The following is a 19,499-nucleotide window of genomic DNA, read 5'->3' as shown; positions in this document are numbered from 1 at the left end:
CCTACAGTTTTAAGCCGCCTCCGAATAACAGAGGATTTTTATGAGGAACTTTTTCATGGTAGAAATACACTCGGGTGTCCGCTTTCAGAAAAAACTTTTTAAATGTATTCTTTGATGTTTCATTCCCGGGCACTACCGAATGGTTGTCACGTACCAACGCATTCGGCTACGGCGACCGTCATTGTCTAAATTTAGAGAGCATATTAACGTACCAAAAAACCACGTAAATAAAAAAAAAAAACTTATGGGATTTCCATGGCAGTAGTAAGTGAGTAGGTTCACAATGCAATTGCCAGAAAAGTTTAATGAAATTGACTCAGAAGTGAGTTACAGAACCTGCCCGAATATTTCTATTCATGTGACCGTAAAAAAGGCGAAAAGTCGTCTTGCAGATAAATGCACACAAGGAGGTGTAGCGCCAAAGGATGCTGATATTTCTATAAACTCTACATAACTTTCATATGCTTCATGCAATTCATTTGCCTTATTAAACATTTTTTAACAAAATCACAATTTTGTATGAAAAACCCAAACATAGAAGTTAACATGCACAAAATAGATTGGTTATTCGTAAGTTAATGAGAACCTGATACCTATGTAGTTACTTGTACATACATACAGGTTATAAATACTTGGTCGTCCGTGGAACTTAAGTTTCGCCGGATCTTTACAACAGAATATTTTACCAATGTTTTATACGGAAATTACTTAAATTGAAGACCCGGAAGTGAAGATTTTTGTGTTGAATGTAAGTTTAAAAACTTTACTAGTATGTAAATATTTCAATAAAAATCTAAAAAATCCTATTCATATATTTCATACTATTTTCCGAAATTGCCATGCCATTTCTTTTACTGACTTCTTTTAAGGATGTGGTAAAAGATGATTTGTTTGCGTTAAAAATCTAAATGTGCATTTTAGTTTTCAACAATTTTCTGTCTTACGAGAACCTATTCATATCATATCGTATCTAGATAAATATAAAACAGTAATAAATCGGCTCATCTAAGGGCTTCGCACCTATTTATTGTACTTTCGAAGTTCCAGTTAAAACATTTGGAATTACAAAATTATGTTTATTTATGCGCATTTTGTGTAAATAAGCCGATAATAGAATTACTAAAAATGTGTTGGTCATGCTCTGCTCAAATGTGGATATTCTTTAATTTGCGGTTAAGATCATTGAATTTCATTATTTTCCGCACAAAGAAATCGCCATAACGGTGAGAAACTTTTGTATCGGCAATATGAATCATGTCATCATCAATATAGAAGTCCAACTGAAAATATATACACAAAAAATTTAGTTAACGTTTAACAAATTTAAATTAATTGAACTCACTTCTGAGCCAGATTTGAAAGTGCCCTCTATTCCACTCGATCCTTTAGTCCAAACTAAGTTACGCATCTTATGCTTAAAACAAAGCAGCCGTATAAGTAGTTTTGAAACGTCGTCTTCACTTGCGTTTGCATCGATAAATGAAGCTAATTTGATCAATGGTAATGTTGTGTACAACTTGAGATATGAACGAGTTGTAGGCAAGTCCTTTTGCTGACGTACTTCATCCATAAACACCATCAGTTGGTGTTCCATTGGGTCTTTTACGTAATCCTCGGTTGGTGCATCGGCGGCGGGTGGACATGGACTAACAAATCGTGGGCATGCGAAAATAAAGAATGACTTGAATACTTCCAAATCGCCACACTGCATTTTGAACATAGCATCATGATAGTTTTTCTCACGCAAAACTTGTTGAATAGATTCATCAATGCACTGCGGGTGCAATACTAGGCAGATTGCCAGCAAGTGATACATCTGTTCAGCTTGCTTGTTGATTTGATCGTTCTGGTAAGAGCGGGTGCTGTATAACTGCTTAGTGCGTTGAATGTAAAGCAGGATTTCAGAAAAGGTGCGAATAGCATCAGCATAACGACGCATCATCATATAGGCGAATCCTACGTAATACGATGTTGAAATTTGGCAGGCGGGTATATGCGAGTACTGCGACTTTTTGTGAATTTCAATTGGTTCCAACACTTTAATGGCTTGATAATAATCTCCCAATAGAGAGTGTACACGTAGTAGGCCAACCAATGAGAAATAACCCAGCATTTTGTAAAAGGAAAGCTCTCCAAATTCACCGGCTACGGCTTGAGGATCATTACTCTGGGATATTGCTTCCAGTTGCTTCTTGATGTTGGAAATGTCCACAAGAGAGTGAAGGACATTCAAAATACAAAGTATACTCCAGACATTGCTGTGATTAATGCAAAGCTGTTGAATTTCTTCTTGAGTTTTGTCGGTAAGCCGGGCTCTGTGCAAAATATTTTATTACTCATTATTCACCATTCATCAATAGCCCAAATTTTGTAGTTACTTACCTGTACTGAGCAAAATTTTGGAATTGATAAACAAACTCATCAACCAGTTCCCATAACCAGATGTCGGGCAATTCTAATGAGACTGGATTTTGCGATGAAATAATTAGATTAAAGAAATCACAATAGTTAAAAAACGAATTGATGCGTTGTTCCAATTTCGGTCCACCAGGGATACGTGCATGTATATGGCGATAGTACAATTCTTTATACAAAATCAGGAAAACTTTGTCATTATCAACAATCGATGCTACTTCTTGCTCGTCAGGCCAAGCACTCTTGTCAAAATGATGATCACTGATTTGTGGAAAGGTGTTCTCATACATATTTTGTATGTCGAACAGTACGCCTTCTTTAATGGCTTGACAAAAATTTTGTAAAAAGTACTTCACGTTATCAGGCATTCGGCTGGCGTAGTAACTACGCTCATATTCCAAATCCAATTGCGGATCCCCTGTATGAGCATAATCATCGTAGTAATCCTGCAACACACAAAGAAGGCATATTAAATCAATTTCTTGCAAAGTTGTCCCTGCAGTCAGAAAGTTTGGTTATGTCAACATTATTGAATTTGAAGTTGTTTATAGGCTATATTTTAATTCTTTTTCTCTTACAGCATTTCCATAATCTTCACCACTGAACATGTTTTAAGTTTATTTAATTTCTTTATTTTATTAGAATTTATTCTTATATTTAATGCCGCACTAGAAACGAGAAGCACGCACGCAAAAATCTCTGCCACGAAAAAGATATATTGTCATGCGAAAAACTTGTTCGTTTTTCTTTAGCACGGCATTATCGACTTCGCTACTGTCATTTCTTGACATTGACGTTTCTCTCACCTCATTCTCCCATTAGAAACCTTAATATTTTTATTTTGCACATTGTGATTTTTGTCTCCAAAGTTGCTCGAGTTTTTACTTCCACCGAAAAATGGTGTCTTGGAGCAGCTTCGCACGCCCGTTAACGGCATTAGCACAATATCGAAATATTTTACAATCACCAGTGTGCAAGAATGGTGAGTAATTATGGAAAGGACGTCTGGAATCTCGATGTCTACTAGCGGCCACATTACGCAATACTGGATAATTTTACTCAAAAGTTGTACGAATTCTTAAAAAAACTTTATTCCAGCCTTGCAGATTCAGGTACGCAATGCCGGGCATGAACACCATCACTTTACAGTGCAACCTTCCCGTTTCCAGTGGAATAAATTCAAGGATTTACTGCACTTCTATGTAATGCTAGGCCTTATTCCTATTACAGGAATTGTGTTATACACTAACATTTTCATTGGTCCGGCCCAATTAGCGGAAATTCCAGAAGATTACGAACCAAAACATTGGGAATATCACAAGGTATGTTTACAAAATTTAATGGATCCAAAAATAAGAAAACGCAATCAAAATCTTTATATGAATGCGATATTACAACCAGATATTAATTTTCTTACGTTCTTTCAAATTTAGAATTTGAACTGATTCAAATGTACATTAATGTATTTTCAGCACCCGATTTCCCGCTTCATCTCCCGTTATATTTATCCTTCCCCACAGCAGGAATACGAGAAGTCCTTACACCATATTTATGAGGAAAATGAAAAGGCTCTTTTGAGGTATGAGAAATGGGTCTAGTCGTTTTAATTTTTTATTATTCTTTGACTTTTTTTAGATCTCTTGAGAAAGAAGTAAAGGCCAAGATGGCTGAGCGCAATGACTACAAAGCATACTACTACCGCCCTGCCATCGCCAAGTACCATAGAATTTCGAAAGAGGCTGCCGATGAATTGGAATCGATAAGGGGCAAATAATAACGAAACAATTTTTCAAGCAGTGTTCTGTATAAAAATTATAGTTTGAATAAATACATAGTATTGAACTAAAATGAAATTGTTTTATTCAAACGTTTTAAAAGTATTTATGCATTTAATAGAAATTTATATAAATTTGTAAACTTATTATCGTGAATAGAATATGTATGTGTGCTAACTTAACTCTAACCCTTACGGCCTAACTGTATTTGATTGATTTTTCAACCCCAGGCTTGATTTTTGCAATAATAAAGGACAAGTTGGCCATTAGTTCCATGACATTCGTAAAGATTTTTGATAATTTGGTCAGGTGCAGGCGCAAAAGTCTGATTCACATAAAGAAACTGCAAGAACAATACACATTATTAAGAGGAAGAAATAAAAATACATTGATAATTACAATTTGTTCGCTGGCATCTAGTTTTAGATACTGGTGTATAAACTTCTGTATCCAGCTCACTGTTTTGTTAGGATCTACGGTCCATTTGCGTTTCTTAATTATTGGAACATTCCCAGTAGCGTTCAAGAGAATACAAACTGATATCGGAAACGTATTAATAATAATGCCAATGTAAGAATTATATTTACATACTCTTTGAATTTTCCTTCTCAGTTATAGGTATCTCCTCAGTATCTGCCATTATTTATTGAATGTTGTTACCAAGTGAATAATGTTTCCCATTTGCTTTAAAAACAATAAAAATATATTATATTTCATATATCCAAACAAAATGCCAATAAACAGCTGTTTGTCAAATAAATTTTTTCGCCGATAAGGCTGTGATTCAGTTAAAGGAAGCCCTTTAATATGATACCTAAAATTTATCTTGCAATAACAAAATTAAACATCAGTGAAAAATTGTATTGCAAAACAATACAAGTTGATAATAGATCATATTTCTTACAGTATTTTTATTTTGAATTTTGCACCTTAAACAATTCAAATAAAATACTAAACCCGGTTTGTGGAGTCAAATACGAGTAGTACTCTTTATTTATATAAGTATACTGAATTATATATAAAAAAATACCAGTCTAACGGTTAGACGCGATAGAAGTGAAACCTTCCGTAAAACAAACTGAGAGAGAATGAGACGAAAACAGGATTAGGGGCGGGATAATTATAGGTTCATTATAATATTGCTATAAAGTTCATATTTTATTTTCTTCATTTTATTATTATTCATCCTCAATGTTTTCAATTTCAACAAATGATACGAGTGGCTTATGATAGCTAAAATATGATACAAATGCTTTGGTTTCGATGTTGTCAACATATCTTTGAATCACCTTTGTCGATTCAGTGCGATTGTTACACATTTTTAAATTGAATGTTGTATTGAGAAAGTCAATTGAAGGAACCGCTGTGTCCAATGCAAAATTTACGTTAAAATCGCCACTTAAAATCATTGGAACTTTATTGTAATCTTTTCTAAGTATCCGCGATACTTCTGGTGTATACTTTATTAAATTTTCGTGAATGAATTCCGTGATGCTATTTAATGATTTTTTTTCTGTCGATATTCACGACACTTTTCTGCATTATTTTTCGGCATAATTGCGGTAAATATTTAAAAATGAAAATATTTACGAATATAAAAATACACACGCGGTTGCTATTATGAGCGTCCCCAGCAAAACCTGCGTGACCGAAACTCTAACACAATTACATTTTTTTGAATGTTACAAACACATATGCACGCAGGTTTTGCTGGGGCGTGACCGAAACTCTAACACAATTACACATATGCACTCGTATTTGTTTGAAAATCGACTTTTTTTTTTTGGTTCTCCGTCACCTTTGGAAAATGTGTAAACAGTAAGCAAACTTTATTCATATATTTTTCCTCATTTTTGCATCAGTAAAATTAAACAAACGCCGTAGCCGAATGGGTTGGTGCGTGACTACTATTCAGAATTCACAGAGAGAAAGTCAGGTCGAATCTCGGCGAAAGCACCAAAATTAAGGAAAACTATTTTTCTAATAGCGCTCACCCCTCAGCAGGCAATGGCAAAACACCGAGTGTATTTCTGCCATGAAAAAAAGCTCCTCATAAACAAATCATAAAATAAAATAAAATAACTGTATAAAAAAAATTTTTTTCTTGTGATTCGAACCAAGGATTTTGGATCGGAAGTTCCCATTGCTAGTCGCTCGGCTACCGCGCCATGCTGTCGGCGCTGGCCTAAAAGTTATTTAGTTCGTCGCTACGTTTATATCAACATATAATATAACGCTTCGTAGCCAAGAGTGTCGCTTTTTTCGTTTCACTTTTTCTCAAATCACTCCCAACGATTCTAAAGAAGTTTTCACTTCAAAAACTCGTATAAGCTAGGATGCAGACGTTTTACATGTAAGTAGGATCAGAAAAAAATTTAAACTAAACCACTTATAAAAAAGATTTAAAGAATCCATGAGGATTTCGAGCATACAGAGACCTAAGAAAATCTCTAAGCAACAAGGATTTGATCGAAAAATTAAAGAAAATCCTCTTAAGACGCACGGGGCAATCAATAAAAATACGTAGTATATCAAAGATGGAATGCAAACAGTATTAATCTTCTACTAGGCAGAGATTTTTAGTGACTTAGTTATAACACGGCAGATGGTTTTTTATAAGGAGCGTTTGCATGGCAGAAATACACTCAGAGGTTTGCCATTGTCCCCCGAGGGGCGACCACCATTAGAAAAAACCTTTCTTATCAATTGGTCGTGTCCAAGGTTTAGAATCTGTACATTTCCGAGTCGTAGTTCTGCACCAACCCATTCAGCTACGGCGGTCGCCCTAATAGAAAAACTACATACAAGTAAAAAAAAGTTTACAGATTTGTTTAAAGATACCTAACCAAATGACCAAATTTATATGAATAAAAGTACGTTCACATAAGCAATTAATTAATTATCAATAAATCCACAAAATTAATCTACCCGTTCACATTTGGCAGATTACCTGCGAAATTGACAATCAGATGTCAATACTGTTGTGAAAGGTTCTTCTTTATAAAAATAATTTAAATGGAATATTTCGGTGTTTTTGGTTTGTTTAATTATTATTAACGATATGAAGAAAAGTCAAGGAGAAGGAATCACAAATTTAATTGAGCAACTGGCTGCTAGTAATAAACAGTTGGTGGAAATCCGTAAACGATGTCTACTAAGGTTGCAAAAAATTATGACAGCAATACGCTTTAGAAATTCGATTATACTTTTTATAATAAGTATTAAGAGGACACACGTTTATGGACTTTACGGGCAACCATTTCATTTAGTTTTTACTTTGACGTTTTTCTTTACACGCGTAAAAATATTAATCTATTACACAGAAAACGCAGGACTGTATGTCAAAAATTATGGTTATTATCTAGAATTATTTTATAATCTCAGATTGTGGGAGAGAAATTTTGTATGGGAAGCGCGATTTAAATTACGGATTTTGAGTTAAGCGTGAAAAAGTAGATAATCTACTTACAAAGTTTGGCCACCGGAAGCAAAAGTGTGAGAGTAACGATCTAATGTTCACATCTTCTAAATGTTATTGAAAAAAAAATGTGTTCGTTGTATTTGAATGAATTCATTATAGGGGTAAGTCCTGAACGGGAAAAACTGCTTCGAAATTGACTTCGCTACGGAAAGAGTTCTTTACCTGGGGTTTACACAAGACAATGCTCTGAAGACAATTTAAATGTACATTTGAGTGAGGCGTAGATTGTAATATTTTAATAGCACTTCCCAAAATCTCCAAATTAAAATAGATTTCTCCAAATTGCACACCCTTTTATAATTCTTTAGCGCAGTACAACGAAATGTCGCCGAATTGGCCAGTTACGTCAAATCATTAGCCAATTTACTGCCTTCGAAAAATCATAGACAGCGATGAAGACAATGCAAGAATCTTGAATGCACTAGTAAAAAGTTGAAATGTATTGTCATCATCTCTACAAAACTTTAAACGCCAGAAATATGGTCCAAATATGTATATGGAAAAATTAAAAAATTGTGGTGTCGTATACAAATTTCGTTACAAAGATGTCTTCGCTATAGGGGAGTTCACTATATAGGGGTCCGACTGTACTTGCATTATTTGAGCATTTTAGTGAACAAGTATAAAAAAAAACTACAAATAGGTTGAACTAATCATTTATACATATATGTAATTATACAGGGTGGCTGATGAATTTTGCTACATTAAGAAACTCAAATAACTTTTTTTTTAGTGTATGGAATTCATTTATTTTTTTTTCAAGTTGAAGGTAATTAAATTTTATTAAATGTAGCTTAACTAGTTTCAAAAATAATTGAATTTAAATGCCCCCCATGCTCGTTGACACAAGTGCGGCATCTTAGTAAAAAGTGGTTCATTGCTGCTTTGAGAGTTGCGACAGGAATAGCCGCAATTGTTGCCCGAATGGATTGTTTTAGTTCATCCAAATTTGTTGGCTTTGTTTTATAAACTTCTTGTTTACATAAACCCCACAAGAAAAAGTCAGGTGCAGTAAGGTCAGGCGAACTGGGGGGCCAACGAAATTCGGAGTTTCTTGAAATCAGTTTATTGGGAAATTTTCGTCGCAACTCTGTCATAACAGTCTGGGCTATGTGAGACGTTGCCCCATCTTGTTGAAACCACACAGAGTTGAAAGGAATTCTCTTTCGGCGTAGTTCTGGATAGAAAAATTCTTTCAGCATTTTCAAATAACGGTCTCCAGTAACCGTAACGGTGTGACCATTTTCTTCAAAAAAATAAGGCCCGACAATACAGCGTGAAGAAACCGCACACCACACTGTCACGCGAAGAGGATGCAATTCCGTCTCGTGGAGTATCTGTGGGTTAGAAGTACTCCATATTCGACAATTTTGTTTGTTCACATTGCCGTTTAAATCGAAATGGGCCTCATCAGACATGAAAAGGCAGTTTAACATGTTTTGGTCTTCTTCCACCATTTGCAGGATCTTCTGGCAAAATTCCAAGCGAATCGGCAAGTCTGCTGCATTCAGTTTGTTAACCATTTGAATTTTGTAGGGAAATAAGTCTAAATCTTTGTGCATTATTGTTTGCAAAGACTGTCGGCTGACACCAAGTTGAGCAGATAAGCTTCTTGTTGAAACCCTTGGATTGCTTTGTATAGCTGCAGCTACAGCAGCGATCGTTTCCTCCGTCCGAACTGGTAGGTTTCGATGATAAGGCCTTCTTGCGACTGTTCCTTGCTCAGCAAAATTATTCACCAGTCTCATTATGGTCCATCTGCTCGGGGGATCGCCGCCAAACATCCGCCTGTACTCTCTCTGTACCAAAACTACGGACTCCAGTGCGTGATAGCGGCGGACTATCCAAATTCTTGTTTGCGTGTCCCAGTTATCCATTTTAATAAATTTTAAAGATCAATCTGCAAATTAAAACAAAAATGGAACAGATAACTTAAAAAGAAAAAAAGTTATTCAATTTTTTTTTGGTAGCGGCTTTCATCAGCCACCCTGTACTAACCATTTGCGTCGCATAAATTTAATTTTGTAAAGTTTGTGACTATTAAATACAGAAAGTATTGTAGTAGTAGTGTTTGCCAAATATTTGTAAGCACATTAGCAAAAAAAAAATAATAATTTATACGAATTCAATCCTCAATTTCAACTGTAAGCGAACAGACCTTTATAAACTGGATGGTAATGCAGGTTTAAGAAATATTTGACACTAGCTGTAACACGTGTGAAGGACTAATGTTTTGATTACGCTCATCGTTGGTAATAAATTTTGTGAAATAAATCAGAATTTGCAAGCGAGAATGAGTAAAAATCTATTTGACGGATCAGATGAAAGCGATGGCGAGGAGCTGCAATTAAGTACCAATAAGGAATACGCAAAATCTTACAACGATTTTCGAAAAAAGGAACTGCTGAAGAAATGTTCGTACCATACCACTTGAAATTACTTATGTTTGATTAATTTATTGTCCCATTTGCAGTCAAGGATCGTGGTTATGATGTTGACTCGGAATCAAGTAGTGACAGCGAAACTTCGTCAGATGAAAATGAAGTGGTTGATCAGAACTTCGATAAAGAATTCTTGAAAACTTTGGCATCATTGAAGAGCAAAGACCCAGCGATCTACGATAAAAATACGACCTTCTTTCAGGCATTAAATAGGGACACGGAAAGTGATGGAGGAACTGAAAATAATATACAAATAGATAAACGAAGTAAACCAGTAACATTAAAGGATTATGAGCGTCAAATAATATTAGAAAAAGGCGGAAAATTTGAAGACGGCAAGTAAAAATGTTCATATTTTGTGTGATATTTTTGTAATAGAAACCTAATTTCCGGTACAGATTCTGATGAAGAAGTCCCGAAAAGAGCTACGTCACCCACATTTGCAGAAGAGGAGCGCAATCTGAAGGAAGAATTTAAAAAAGTGATTAATACAAGTGATTTAGATGAAAATGAGGAAGAAGATGCCTTTGGGGGAATTTTCAAAAAACGCAACAAAACCACAGAGGAACAAGAAAAAGAGGATGCAGATTATTTGAAATGGTTGGCTGGTAAAAAAGATGACATTGAAGACACAATTAAAGAAACGCTTGAACCCCTTAAAAACTATTGGAGTAATAATAAATTACCTCAGAGTGAACGTTTTTTGAGAGACTTCATTTTAAACAAAGGGTAAATAGCATTAGTAGTTATACTTAAAAAAAAAATACATCAATATTTATTATAGTTATGCCGACACGAAATCCTCTGATATACCTACATATGATGAAATCATAGGGGATAATCAACCTTTGTCGGAAGATGAAAAAGAACTTGAAAAACAGGCGGAATTTGAACAAAAATTCAATTTTCGCTTCGAAGAACCCGACGCTGATTTCATAAAACGCTACCCGAGAACCATTGAACAGTCCGTGCGGCAATCAGATGATCGACGAAAGCAAAAGCGGCAAGAAGTGAAGGAGCGTAAAAAGCATGAAAAAGAACAAAAAATGAAAGAATTGGATATGGTTAAGGAAATGAAACGAAAAGAGATTGAAGAAAAAATACGTAAGATTAAACTGGTCACTGGGAATGAGGAACTCGGATTTAAAGATGAGGAACTTGAAGATGATTTCGACCCAGAAGCACATGATAAGCGTATGCAAGAGATATTCAATGATGAATTTTACGAGGTCGATGAAGGTGAAGAAAAACCAGATTGCCCCTCAGATATTGATGAATTAAAGATTGAGGACTGGGATAACTTCGACCCAAATGAGGAAGATGGCGAATATTTTAATGATCCGCATTGTGAAGATGAAGATTTTAACATGGACTGTGATTATGATCCTGAGTCATCCAAAGAGCAACTACAAAAAGAACTTATCGAAAACACAAAGAAGAGAAAAGGACGCAAAGGTCGTAAAAGTGAATTCAAGGAAATGATAAAGGCCGTAAAGCCAGCATTTGATCCAGAAGATGAGAAAACCTATGAAGAATATATTGATGAATACTACAAGTTGGATTGTGAAGATATGATTGGTGATATTCCATGTCGCTTCAAGTATGTAGAAACAACACCGAACGATTTTGGTCTCACTATAGAGGAGGTAATACAATTTAGATACAGTGCAGCTTATGCATTTTACTCACGAAATATTTATTCGCTATAAATTTATGAATTATGCAGATTTTACACTATTATTAAGGATCTATGTTGTTGGTATTTCAGATCCTCTTAGCTAAAAACAAGGAGCTGAATCAATGGGCGAGTTTGAAAAAAACTATTCAAATCCGTCCAGAACATTTGGAGAAAAAGGATCAAAGATTGTACAAACTGAAGGCAAAAAATGAAGCACTGAAACGCAAAGTATTCAAAAGTTTATACGGTGAAGGGTAAGAAAGCAATCTTATAACATACAAACTACTTAAATACGTTTTTCAACAATTATACATGTTCATAGATCCGATGAGGATGAAGGCGAGGAGGGAAAGCAAAATGTGCAAAATTTAAATGAGCAATCAGAAACAGTTGTTACAAGTATAGTAAATCAAGGGGAAGGTGATGGAAGCAACACAAAGGCAAATAAAAAGAAAAAACGCAAAATGCAAACAGTAGAATTAAGCAATGAAACATCTGAAAGCGCCGAAAATTTCGAAACGGCAGACAACAAATCTAACTTAATGGATAATGCACCAACGCAAAGTAACGGATCAGTTGCTGCCCCTGTAGACATAGAAACCAAAAGTAAAAGGAAGCGGAAGAAGCGTAAAGCTAAGACTAATTCAGATGAAATTACGTCGAAATGCTCACCAGCTACTACACCAGGTTCACAAGTGAATTCCAGTAGCCAGAAGAAAAGCAACATAAATAACAATAAAACAAATCCATTTAGAACAAATCAACATACCAATACTAATGACCAATCTTCAACAAAAAGTACAACTTCTTCCATTGAAAACGCAACAAATGATGCACAATTTAGCAAATCGAGACCATTAAAGCCAAATCCTTTCCAAGGGAATCAAAAAAATATCAAAAAGGGCACTCTTCATGCAATTTCGGAGAAAAAGAACAAACATTTTGTGGCAAACAAAGTGCAGAAAAGAAAAAGTCAGCCGAATCAAAGGAAATTCGATAAAAACTCTAAATCTACTAACGGTGGTGCAAATATTAGCGACGAACGTCTCAAAGCGTATGGCATTAATCCAAGAAAATTCCATAAAAAACAGAGATATGGAAAGCCTCAAAATTAGTTGACTCGCAGTTTAAAGTTAACTTATTTGCACATTTAAATACATTTAGTTAAAATTAAATATTATATAATTTTTTTAATTAAATTTAGTTGAATAAAATGACGATTTGCTGGTCCAAAGAACGAGCCCGTAGATGTACATATTTTTTTTGTTGCCAGAAACGTAAATGTGTAAATAAGAAAAGCAAACAACTTTGAAAGTTTAATTGTTCTCGGATAATTAAGTAAATGCCTGGTTTCTGATACAAGCAATTATACGTGGCTAACTTGTAGGCATGGTATTCTGGATTTTGGTATAACATAGAACAGCCAACAATTAATAAATTCAACCCATTAACGCAAAATTGGAGAATTTTCACATTAATGCTTCTAGCATAAGCAGGACAATAAGTTATATTCAGCCGTTTTTATCTATGAATGTTTTAAATATTAAGTTCACAAAGATTAAGATAGTAATATATGAATTAAAGTAAAAGTAAAGCGAGAGATGCCCAACAACTCTCTCGGTGAGAAATATCTACTTGGTTTCGTGTCGCAAGCAGTCCTGCAAATATATTAGAAACATATAAAAAGGTACATATATTTTCAGAAAGGAAAACTCTTACGCCAAATAAGTAGTATTTGTATATATATATGCACTCCTTGTTTGCATTGTTTTGAAAATTAAAATATTAACGGAAATATAATGACTTTATATTTTTCAACTGACATTCGCAATAAAAACAAATTATTCCAACGTTTGTGGTACCTTTCTCTCGTATTATTTTATTTGAAGTCAGAGTAAATAGTACGAAAAAGGAAACCCTGTTCAAACAAGCAAAAAGCAACTTTCAAAAGTAAAGAATCGTACTAAAGAGAATTATAGATAACAGTTAATGGAACCGCTTGACAAATTCGAATATTTCTCACGTTTTTATATAAACTGGACAGAAAAATGCAATAATTAGAACAATAAAACGATAAAACGGGAGGAAAGTTTAAGAACGGGAAATGGATAACAATAAAACACCACAGGCACTTGATTGTAGCTATGCTAATCTGTGTTGTTTTTCGCCTGAAATTTCTTTTCCGGGCTTTGGCGGTGGGGTTAACTGGGCAGGAACAAAAACAGCAATTACAGCGACGACTTTCGATGTGTCAATGTATCCACAATATTTGAACTCCGTTCAGTTATTTATAAACCAGGTAATGGCTACATTTCGTCTTGTATTCAATTAATTTTGATTTTATTTTAAATTTGATATAGCGTAATGAGGAATCATTATGGGCATGTGATTATTCTGACGATATTTTTCAAACATTGCGTGAAACAGAATTGCGTCGATATGCCTTAGGTTTCCACTCAGAGCAATGCGGGTTTCGGTCAACAATGCTGCGTCTATTGAAAGTGGCTACAGAAGTGCATAAACTTGCGCGAACAACGCTTCATTTAGGTGAGATACTTTGTTATAGTATATTTTTGTGTGAAATATTACTACGACGAATTCATCCTACAGGAATCATAAATAAAATTGGGGATTCTACTGTTTCCGTGGCGCCGCAATCTTATGGCGGATTCTTATAGAACACGACAAAAGAAAACGAAATGAATGAGTAAAATTTTTTGATATCTCGCTTAGTTTTCGAGATTTTGAATAAAAAAAGGCTGCGTAGCCGGAGTCGGACTGATGAGGGTTATTTTTTTGAAGCGCGGCCGAAGGCCGCCCACGCGAAAAGGAGTTCTACGCAAAAATATGGTGGATTCTATCGAAACTGAAGAAAAAATTATTATTATTTTTTTTAATATCTCGAAAACTAAGCGAGATATCAAAAAATTTTGCACCTTCATTTCGTTTTCTTTTGTCGAGTTCTATAAGAATCCGCCATTAAATTGTGGCGCCACGGAAACAGCAGTACTGCAAAAAAATTTAATTTAGTTTTTGAAATTTAACGTGCTAACATTTTCGTATGACTTGCGTATATTTTTTTATCATAACAAAGAAAAGTAAAATATCTATATATGAAATATGCAATAGAACCATTGTTTCATGCGTTGTGTGGCAAGTGACTCGATCTAAGGCATCTAATTCAGGCCATAAAAAGTTTGTTATTATTATCACGATAACGTTCGCCGTTCATAATAAGAGCGTTACCGGCATCATTTTCCAAGATGAACGAACCACACACATGCGACAGTTTTGCTCGTTAATGTATCTGTTTGGGTGAAAATTTGCCTCATCGCTTATCACATAATGCGCGAAATATATTTCTTCCAGAACTTCCATTTTCATAAAGCGTTTGGGTCACTTTTAGGAGTGGTTCAGCTCAACATCGCTCCAGCACTATGTTTGTCCAAGACTGTGGTATGATTGTCTGAAAACAAAATTCACATATCACAAATAATTGATGCAAAAATCTGCATCACCCTGGAATTGCCCTATACAATGATCCACTGAAAGATTACATGCTAATTTATATATTTAAATTTATCATCATAATTTATAATTTCAGCGCTTTACTTGCTAGATGGTTTCATGGACAACTACACAATTCGAACCGAAAAATTAAATCTAACTGCATTGACGTGCTTAATAATAGCTGCAAAAATTGAGGAAGCCGACATTAATGCACCAAAATTTGTTGATCTTAATAAGTTAGTGGGTGATGTTTACACTTTGGACGATTTCCGCAAAGCCGAAATGAGGATTTTAATGCTATTTAATTTTGATTTAATTCGGCCCACGGCAGCCACTTTCGCTGAGTACTTTGCCAATAATATAATAACTCTGGACGATTTTCACATGTACTTGCAAAACTGGCATGGCGGCATATTGAACGAGTCAACCCCTGAGATAGTACCACCACTTTATCGTACTTATGAAGAAATGGCTACTGCTTTAAGCAAATTACTGTTTACTCTTGTAGATGAGACTTTGAACTGTATGCACTCTTTAGATCTATTCAATCTACACTTTATTTCATATTTCATTACGATCATTCACCTGTTGCAGATATAAAGTTCGTCAATGCTCGGCCTTCCATAATTGCTGCATCTTGTATTGCCGCTGTGCGGTATTTCTCCTTTATTACTCCCACTTGGACGTCTTACCTTGTAAAGATAACTGAATGTACGCAAGATATGGTTGAACCATGTATGGAGGCTATAATTACTTTGCATAATTTACAATTAAGTAAAGTGCAAGCAATGTTGTATGCAGCGACTAAACTATCAAATGCTGGAGCGACTCTGTGCGATAGTCCGGAGTCTGGTTTTGTATCTATATGCGATACGAAATCTGAGTCATCGGAGGATGAGAGTGAGCATGATGAAGTTGAGTATTCCTGTTCGGCATGTCCGGTATTGTTAGGTAAGAGAACGCATTCGGCGGCCTGCAATGATGAAAGTGACGAAGAACAAAATAATACTTCCTGCACGAGCTCCGAGTATTCATTGATAGGAAAACGTAGGAGAATAGTGGGTAGCAGTGGCGGTGTTATGTAGATGTAAACTGTTTTGGATTACGTCTTCAATAGAAAGTTTTTCCTAATATACCAATTTAATTTTAGTTCCCTTTTTTCTCATACATTGAATATTCTTGTTATGTTAAACAGACACAAATACCTATTTTTTTGTTGATCGTCAAAGTGAATAAGAATCAGTAAATCAATTGCAATAAAAATACAGGAATTGTACATAATACCGAAAATAATCCAGGTAATTGCATTATTGCATGGAAAAAAATAGAGCATACTAGTTGCTGATTTTGGTTTTATTAGATAAAAACACCACACATTTAGAAAAATAAAAGTGGTATATATTCAACATCAAAACTTGTTTGTTTTATTGTAAAATGGTAGCTTTGGAGATCGCATTTAGTTATTATTTTGCCATGGAATTTAGTTGTAATTATGTATAAACGATATCCAAATACTTAAAAAAAGGTGGATAGAATATGCAATTAATTTTAGGCTTAGTATATATTTAGATGAAATCAGTAAAGCAAGTTTGAACTTTATAAGCCTTCAATAAAATGTGTCACTTAATTTTGAAATAACTATAAAACTCAAAACAACAACCTTAAATACTCCGAGAACGACTTTTTTATGGCGTTAAAACAAATTTAAAATAATAAATTATATACCCGGCTTTAATTTTTCGGAGAAAAATAAAAATTATTTTTCAATTAATAAAATGTACTTATTTGCTAACATTTAATTTCACAGTTTAAAGAGTAGAAGCCTTTACTCCTACGCTATGCAAGGAATGATTTATACAACATTTACATTTTCTAGCCTATCAGCCAGTTTAAAAATCGTAATAATACTAATTAATAAAAAAGGGGTTTTTATCGTTGCATATCACGTCGTTTCAGTACATCAAATATAACATCAGATGCGCTTTGCTCATTGTCATTATTGGAATCGTCGGAGTCGCTTTGTTCTAGCAATGGTACTGTTTGTGAGCTATGCTTCTTTTGTAAAACGGCGGTTATTACATTTCCACCAGCAATAGAATTACCACCAGATTCATGACTGTTCCCATTTATAACGGGGCTAATGCTAGTCTCATTGAAATGTAAGTCACCATCTTCTTCATCCATATTTAGTGCTTCCATCTTGGTAAAAGTCAAATATTTGTGTAATAAATGCATGCAAATTCCAGCTAAGCAAACAATTAAGCCGAATACGTTAATCAAGTTCAGCTGATCTCCATTTATTTCCACTCCTAGGGACAGTTGACAAATATCCTACAAAACAAAAATGTTACACGTTTAGTGAGTACTTGTAATAAATTTCTTCACAAGCACATCAATATGTGGTATATTACCTTAAAAATACCGGCAATCGAAAGTGTTAAGCCAGATGTTCTTGAAAGTACCAAAAACTCGCTACATTCCATTAGAAATGCCAGCACAGCACCAAGGGTGATATAAAACATATTAAGTGAAATTACATCGTTGGGTGTATTGGATAAATTACTTAAGACATCGTAAAGCTGTTGTCCTGGAAATATGTTTTAAATATAGGATTTATTTTACGCGCTCCTTTTTGCATCGCATTAGTATTTACCTTCGAAAGTTACTAAGAATGGCAACAGCGATGCTATCATCCAGGGTTGCATATAATATATCATATCAATAGGATTGTGTAATCCTAATTTTGATTTTTGCATAACAAATTGCGCGAAACTCCATCGAATGCCGCTGCTGAGCGATGCCAGCAGAAGAAATATGAAACCGAGTGCATTAAATTGTGCTGATTCGTAAGTAAACATAAAAAGTCCTATTGCAATGAGGCCGACGATAAAAATAAGGAATAAACTCTGTAAATAAAATTTTGTTTTAATACAATGAAGTTAAAATAGACAATAGTACGTAGTACTATGAATTTTACCTTTTTTTCTAGCCCAAGCATAATTGCAAATATTAGTATAAAAACAATGGTTGATGATTTAGTCATCGTATACAAAGATATAGACACCAGTTCGAGGCCCCAATTTGAAAAGCCAATGTCGATGCCACTTGCAATACCTGTCGGTGCCATTTTTTGCCATGCTGTGCGTAGGTCTATTTTAACTCGTGCCTTGCCCGCGCATGATTTGTAAATTGCACGCACGACAGCAGAAAGGAAAAGTTTCAGAACCAAATGATAAGTGACGATGGTCAGCGGGAACTTCAGTTTCTAAAATAATTTAACTTCTTTGAAGTCAACGTAGTGTTAATTAGCCAACAAAATATATACACGTACCTTGATTAACTTCTGCTGATAGAATGTTAACGTTATAGAAAGCGCTAAATAAAGTAGTATAGTGGCTACTGTTCCGACTGCCATATGCAGTATTCGTGAACCCGCCAGTTGTGCAATTGTTGTCGGCGAACTCAATACTCCTCCCGATTCATTGTGTATGCTATCCCGTCCACTGGCTCTGACTGCTAAATTCCCATTTATATAGAAATCTTCTTCATCATCACTCTCGTATCGTATGCGATGCTCTGTGCCCAATTCGATTTCCTCATTTTCTTCGTCCCCTTCATCGTAACGTCCACTGAAAGTAGTGCGTCCTAAAAGCTTGTTTGGGCTGTCATCTTCCTGTTGACTACCGCTGTTAAGGAGTTCATAACGCGGCTGTGTCATTGCAAAATGCCAATGGTTTTCAAAATATGGAATGCACGACAAAGGTAGGCTTTTGTCGAAGGTATTCAAAAAATTTAAACGCAAATGTTTCAAGTTTTGTTTAGATAGAGAATGCAAGTAATGACATTAGTCAGCGTTGTAGCGGTCGGGTTCCATATGTTCGTTTGTATTTGTTATTCAGCTTCAAATACTTTGTTTTCACGCAGCCAGCTTGCTGTACGCTTATGTTTATCACTTCTTTGCCAATGTATTATCAGTCCTCGCCAAATACTTAATGGCCATATAATAGTATTAACGCTTTTTGTTTTACTACTTTTATTTCACCCATAACAACAAAGATGTCTAATACCGCTTTGCTGACGTCCCCATTCAAGACCACTGTTTACTAATGTTATTGTTGGTGCTGTCCACTTCGACAAAAGCCAGTTGGTGACCGCTGTTGCTTCTAATCATCGTTGCCAGATGATGTTTAAAGCGAAGC

The 19,499-nt window shown here is 35.0% G+C and overlaps 6 protein-coding genes across 6 annotated transcripts; 3 read left to right on the top strand and 3 right to left on the bottom strand.

Annotated features, from left to right (window-relative positions):
- Nucleotides 1-996: 996 nt before the first annotated feature.
- LOC129240168 (eukaryotic translation initiation factor 3 subunit L) lies at nt 997-3,144 on the bottom strand. The gene is made up of 4 exons (XM_054875763.1): nt 2,994-3,144; nt 2,383-2,861; nt 1,343-2,315; nt 997-1,280 (listed from the first exon to the last, which is right to left on the bottom strand). Exons 1-4 carry the CDS (start codon nt 3,021-3,023, stop codon nt 1,146-1,148), a joined length of 1,617 nt encoding a protein of 538 aa, XP_054731738.1. The 5' UTR covers nt 3,024-3,144; the 3' UTR covers nt 997-1,145.
- Nucleotides 3,145-3,221: 77 nt separating this feature from the next.
- LOC129240175 (NADH dehydrogenase [ubiquinone] 1 beta subcomplex subunit 5, mitochondrial) lies at nt 3,222-4,468 on the top strand. Its single transcript, XM_054875775.1, has 4 exons — nt 3,222-3,397; nt 3,514-3,737; nt 3,888-3,994; nt 4,051-4,468. The coding sequence occupies exons 1-4, from the start codon at nt 3,313-3,315 to the stop codon at nt 4,187-4,189; spliced, it is 555 nt and encodes a 184-aa protein (XP_054731750.1). The 5' UTR covers nt 3,222-3,312; the 3' UTR covers nt 4,190-4,468.
- LOC129240176 (autophagy protein 12-like) lies at nt 4,253-4,933 on the bottom strand. Its single transcript, XM_054875776.1, has 3 exons — nt 4,782-4,933; nt 4,590-4,726; nt 4,253-4,533 (listed from the first exon to the last, which is right to left on the bottom strand). Exons 1-3 carry the CDS (start codon nt 4,828-4,830, stop codon nt 4,411-4,413), a joined length of 309 nt encoding a protein of 102 aa, XP_054731751.1. The 5' UTR covers nt 4,831-4,933; the 3' UTR covers nt 4,253-4,410.
- Nucleotides 4,934-9,888: 4,955 nt separating this feature from the next.
- On the top strand, nt 9,889-13,640 carry LOC129240167 (protein KRI1 homolog). Its single transcript, XM_054875762.1, has 6 exons — nt 9,889-10,085; nt 10,145-10,447; nt 10,511-10,841; nt 10,897-11,758; nt 11,881-12,044; nt 12,113-13,640. The coding sequence occupies exons 1-6, from the start codon at nt 9,965-9,967 to the stop codon at nt 12,903-12,905; spliced, it is 2,574 nt and encodes an 857-aa protein (XP_054731737.1). The 5' UTR covers nt 9,889-9,964; the 3' UTR covers nt 12,906-13,640.
- A 111-nt stretch (nt 13,641-13,751) lies between these two features.
- Nucleotides 13,752-16,714, top strand: LOC129240172 (cyclin-J). Its single transcript, XM_054875769.1, has 4 exons — nt 13,752-14,089; nt 14,151-14,337; nt 15,395-15,823; nt 15,895-16,714. The coding sequence occupies exons 1-4, from the start codon at nt 13,895-13,897 to the stop codon at nt 16,383-16,385; spliced, it is 1,302 nt and encodes a 433-aa protein (XP_054731744.1). The 5' UTR covers nt 13,752-13,894; the 3' UTR covers nt 16,386-16,714.
- A 254-nt stretch (nt 16,715-16,968) lies between these two features.
- LOC129240169 (solute carrier family 35 member C2) lies at nt 16,969-19,499 on the bottom strand. Its single transcript, XM_054875764.1, has 5 exons — nt 18,632-19,499; nt 18,278-18,565; nt 17,954-18,206; nt 17,712-17,887; nt 16,969-17,631 (listed from the first exon to the last, which is right to left on the bottom strand). The coding sequence occupies exons 1-5, from the start codon at nt 19,016-19,018 to the stop codon at nt 17,230-17,232; spliced, it is 1,506 nt and encodes a 501-aa protein (XP_054731739.1). The 5' UTR covers nt 19,019-19,499; the 3' UTR covers nt 16,969-17,229.

Source organism: Anastrepha obliqua, chromosome 3, assembly GCF_027943255.1.
Source record: "Anastrepha obliqua isolate idAnaObli1 chromosome 3, idAnaObli1_1.0, whole genome shotgun sequence".
Lineage (NCBI taxonomy): Eukaryota > Metazoa > Arthropoda > Insecta > Diptera > Tephritidae > Anastrepha > Anastrepha obliqua.
Note: the sequence above shows the minus strand (reverse complement) of the source record. Positions and strands in the feature narration are given on the sequence as shown.

Bases quoted from the DNA above. Each gene is read 5' to 3' on its own strand.
- LOC129240167 (XM_054875762.1), top strand. From the start codon at position 9,965: ATGAGTAAAAATCTATTTGACGGATCAGATGAAAGCGATGGCGAGGAG. The intron at 10,842-10,896 runs GTAAATAGCATT...TATTTATTATAG, and splicing joins GACTTCATTTTAAACAAAGG to TTATGCCGACACGAAATCCT. The intron at 11,759-11,880 runs GTAATACAATTT...TTGGTATTTCAG, and splicing joins TTGGTCTCACTATAGAGGAG to ATCCTCTTAGCTAAAAACAA.
- LOC129240175 (XM_054875775.1), top strand. From the start codon at position 3,313: ATGGTGTCTTGGAGCAGCTTCGCACGCCCGTTAACGGCATTAGCACAA. The intron at 3,738-3,887 runs GTATGTTTACAA...ATGTATTTTCAG, and splicing joins AACATTGGGAATATCACAAG to CACCCGATTTCCCGCTTCAT. The intron at 3,995-4,050 runs GTATGAGAAATG...GACTTTTTTTAG, and splicing joins AATGAAAAGGCTCTTTTGAG to ATCTCTTGAGAAAGAAGTAA.
- LOC129240172 (XM_054875769.1), top strand. From the start codon at position 13,895: ATGGATAACAATAAAACACCACAGGCACTTGATTGTAGCTATGCTAAT. The intron at 14,090-14,150 runs GTAATGGCTACA...AATTTGATATAG, and splicing joins TTCAGTTATTTATAAACCAG to CGTAATGAGGAATCATTATG. The intron at 14,338-15,394 runs GTGAGATACTTT...TTATAATTTCAG, and splicing joins GCGAACAACGCTTCATTTAG to CGCTTTACTTGCTAGATGGT.
- LOC129240169 (XM_054875764.1), bottom strand. From the start codon at position 19,018: ATGACACAGCCGCGTTATGAACTCCTTAACAGCGGTAGTCAACAGGAA. The intron at 17,888-17,953 runs GTAAATACTAAT...ACATATTTCCAG, and splicing joins ATTCTTAGTAACTTTCGAAG to GACAACAGCTTTACGATGTC. The intron at 17,632-17,711 runs GTAATATACCAC...TTTGTTTTGTAG, and splicing joins CGATTGCCGGTATTTTTAAG to GATATTTGTCAACTGTCCCT.
- LOC129240168 (XM_054875763.1), bottom strand. From the start codon at position 3,023: ATGTTCAGTGGTGAAGATTATGGAAATGCT. The intron at 2,862-2,993 runs GTAAGAGAAAAA...TGTGTGTTGCAG, and splicing joins GTGAAGATTATGGAAATGCT to GATTACTACGATGATTATGC. The intron at 1,281-1,342 runs GTGAGTTCAATT...ATATATTTTCAG, and splicing joins CTTTCAAATCTGGCTCAGAA to TTGGACTTCTATATTGATGA.
- LOC129240176 (XM_054875776.1), bottom strand. From the start codon at position 4,830: ATGGCAGATACTGAGGAGATACCTATAACTGAGAAGGAAAATTCAAAG. The intron at 4,727-4,781 runs GTATGTAAATAT...TTCCGATATCAG, and splicing joins TGAGAAGGAAAATTCAAAGA to TTTGTATTCTCTTGAACGCT. The intron at 4,534-4,589 runs GTAATTATCAAT...TTGTTCTTGCAG, and splicing joins TAGATGCCAGCGAACAAATT to TTTCTTTATGTGAATCAGAC.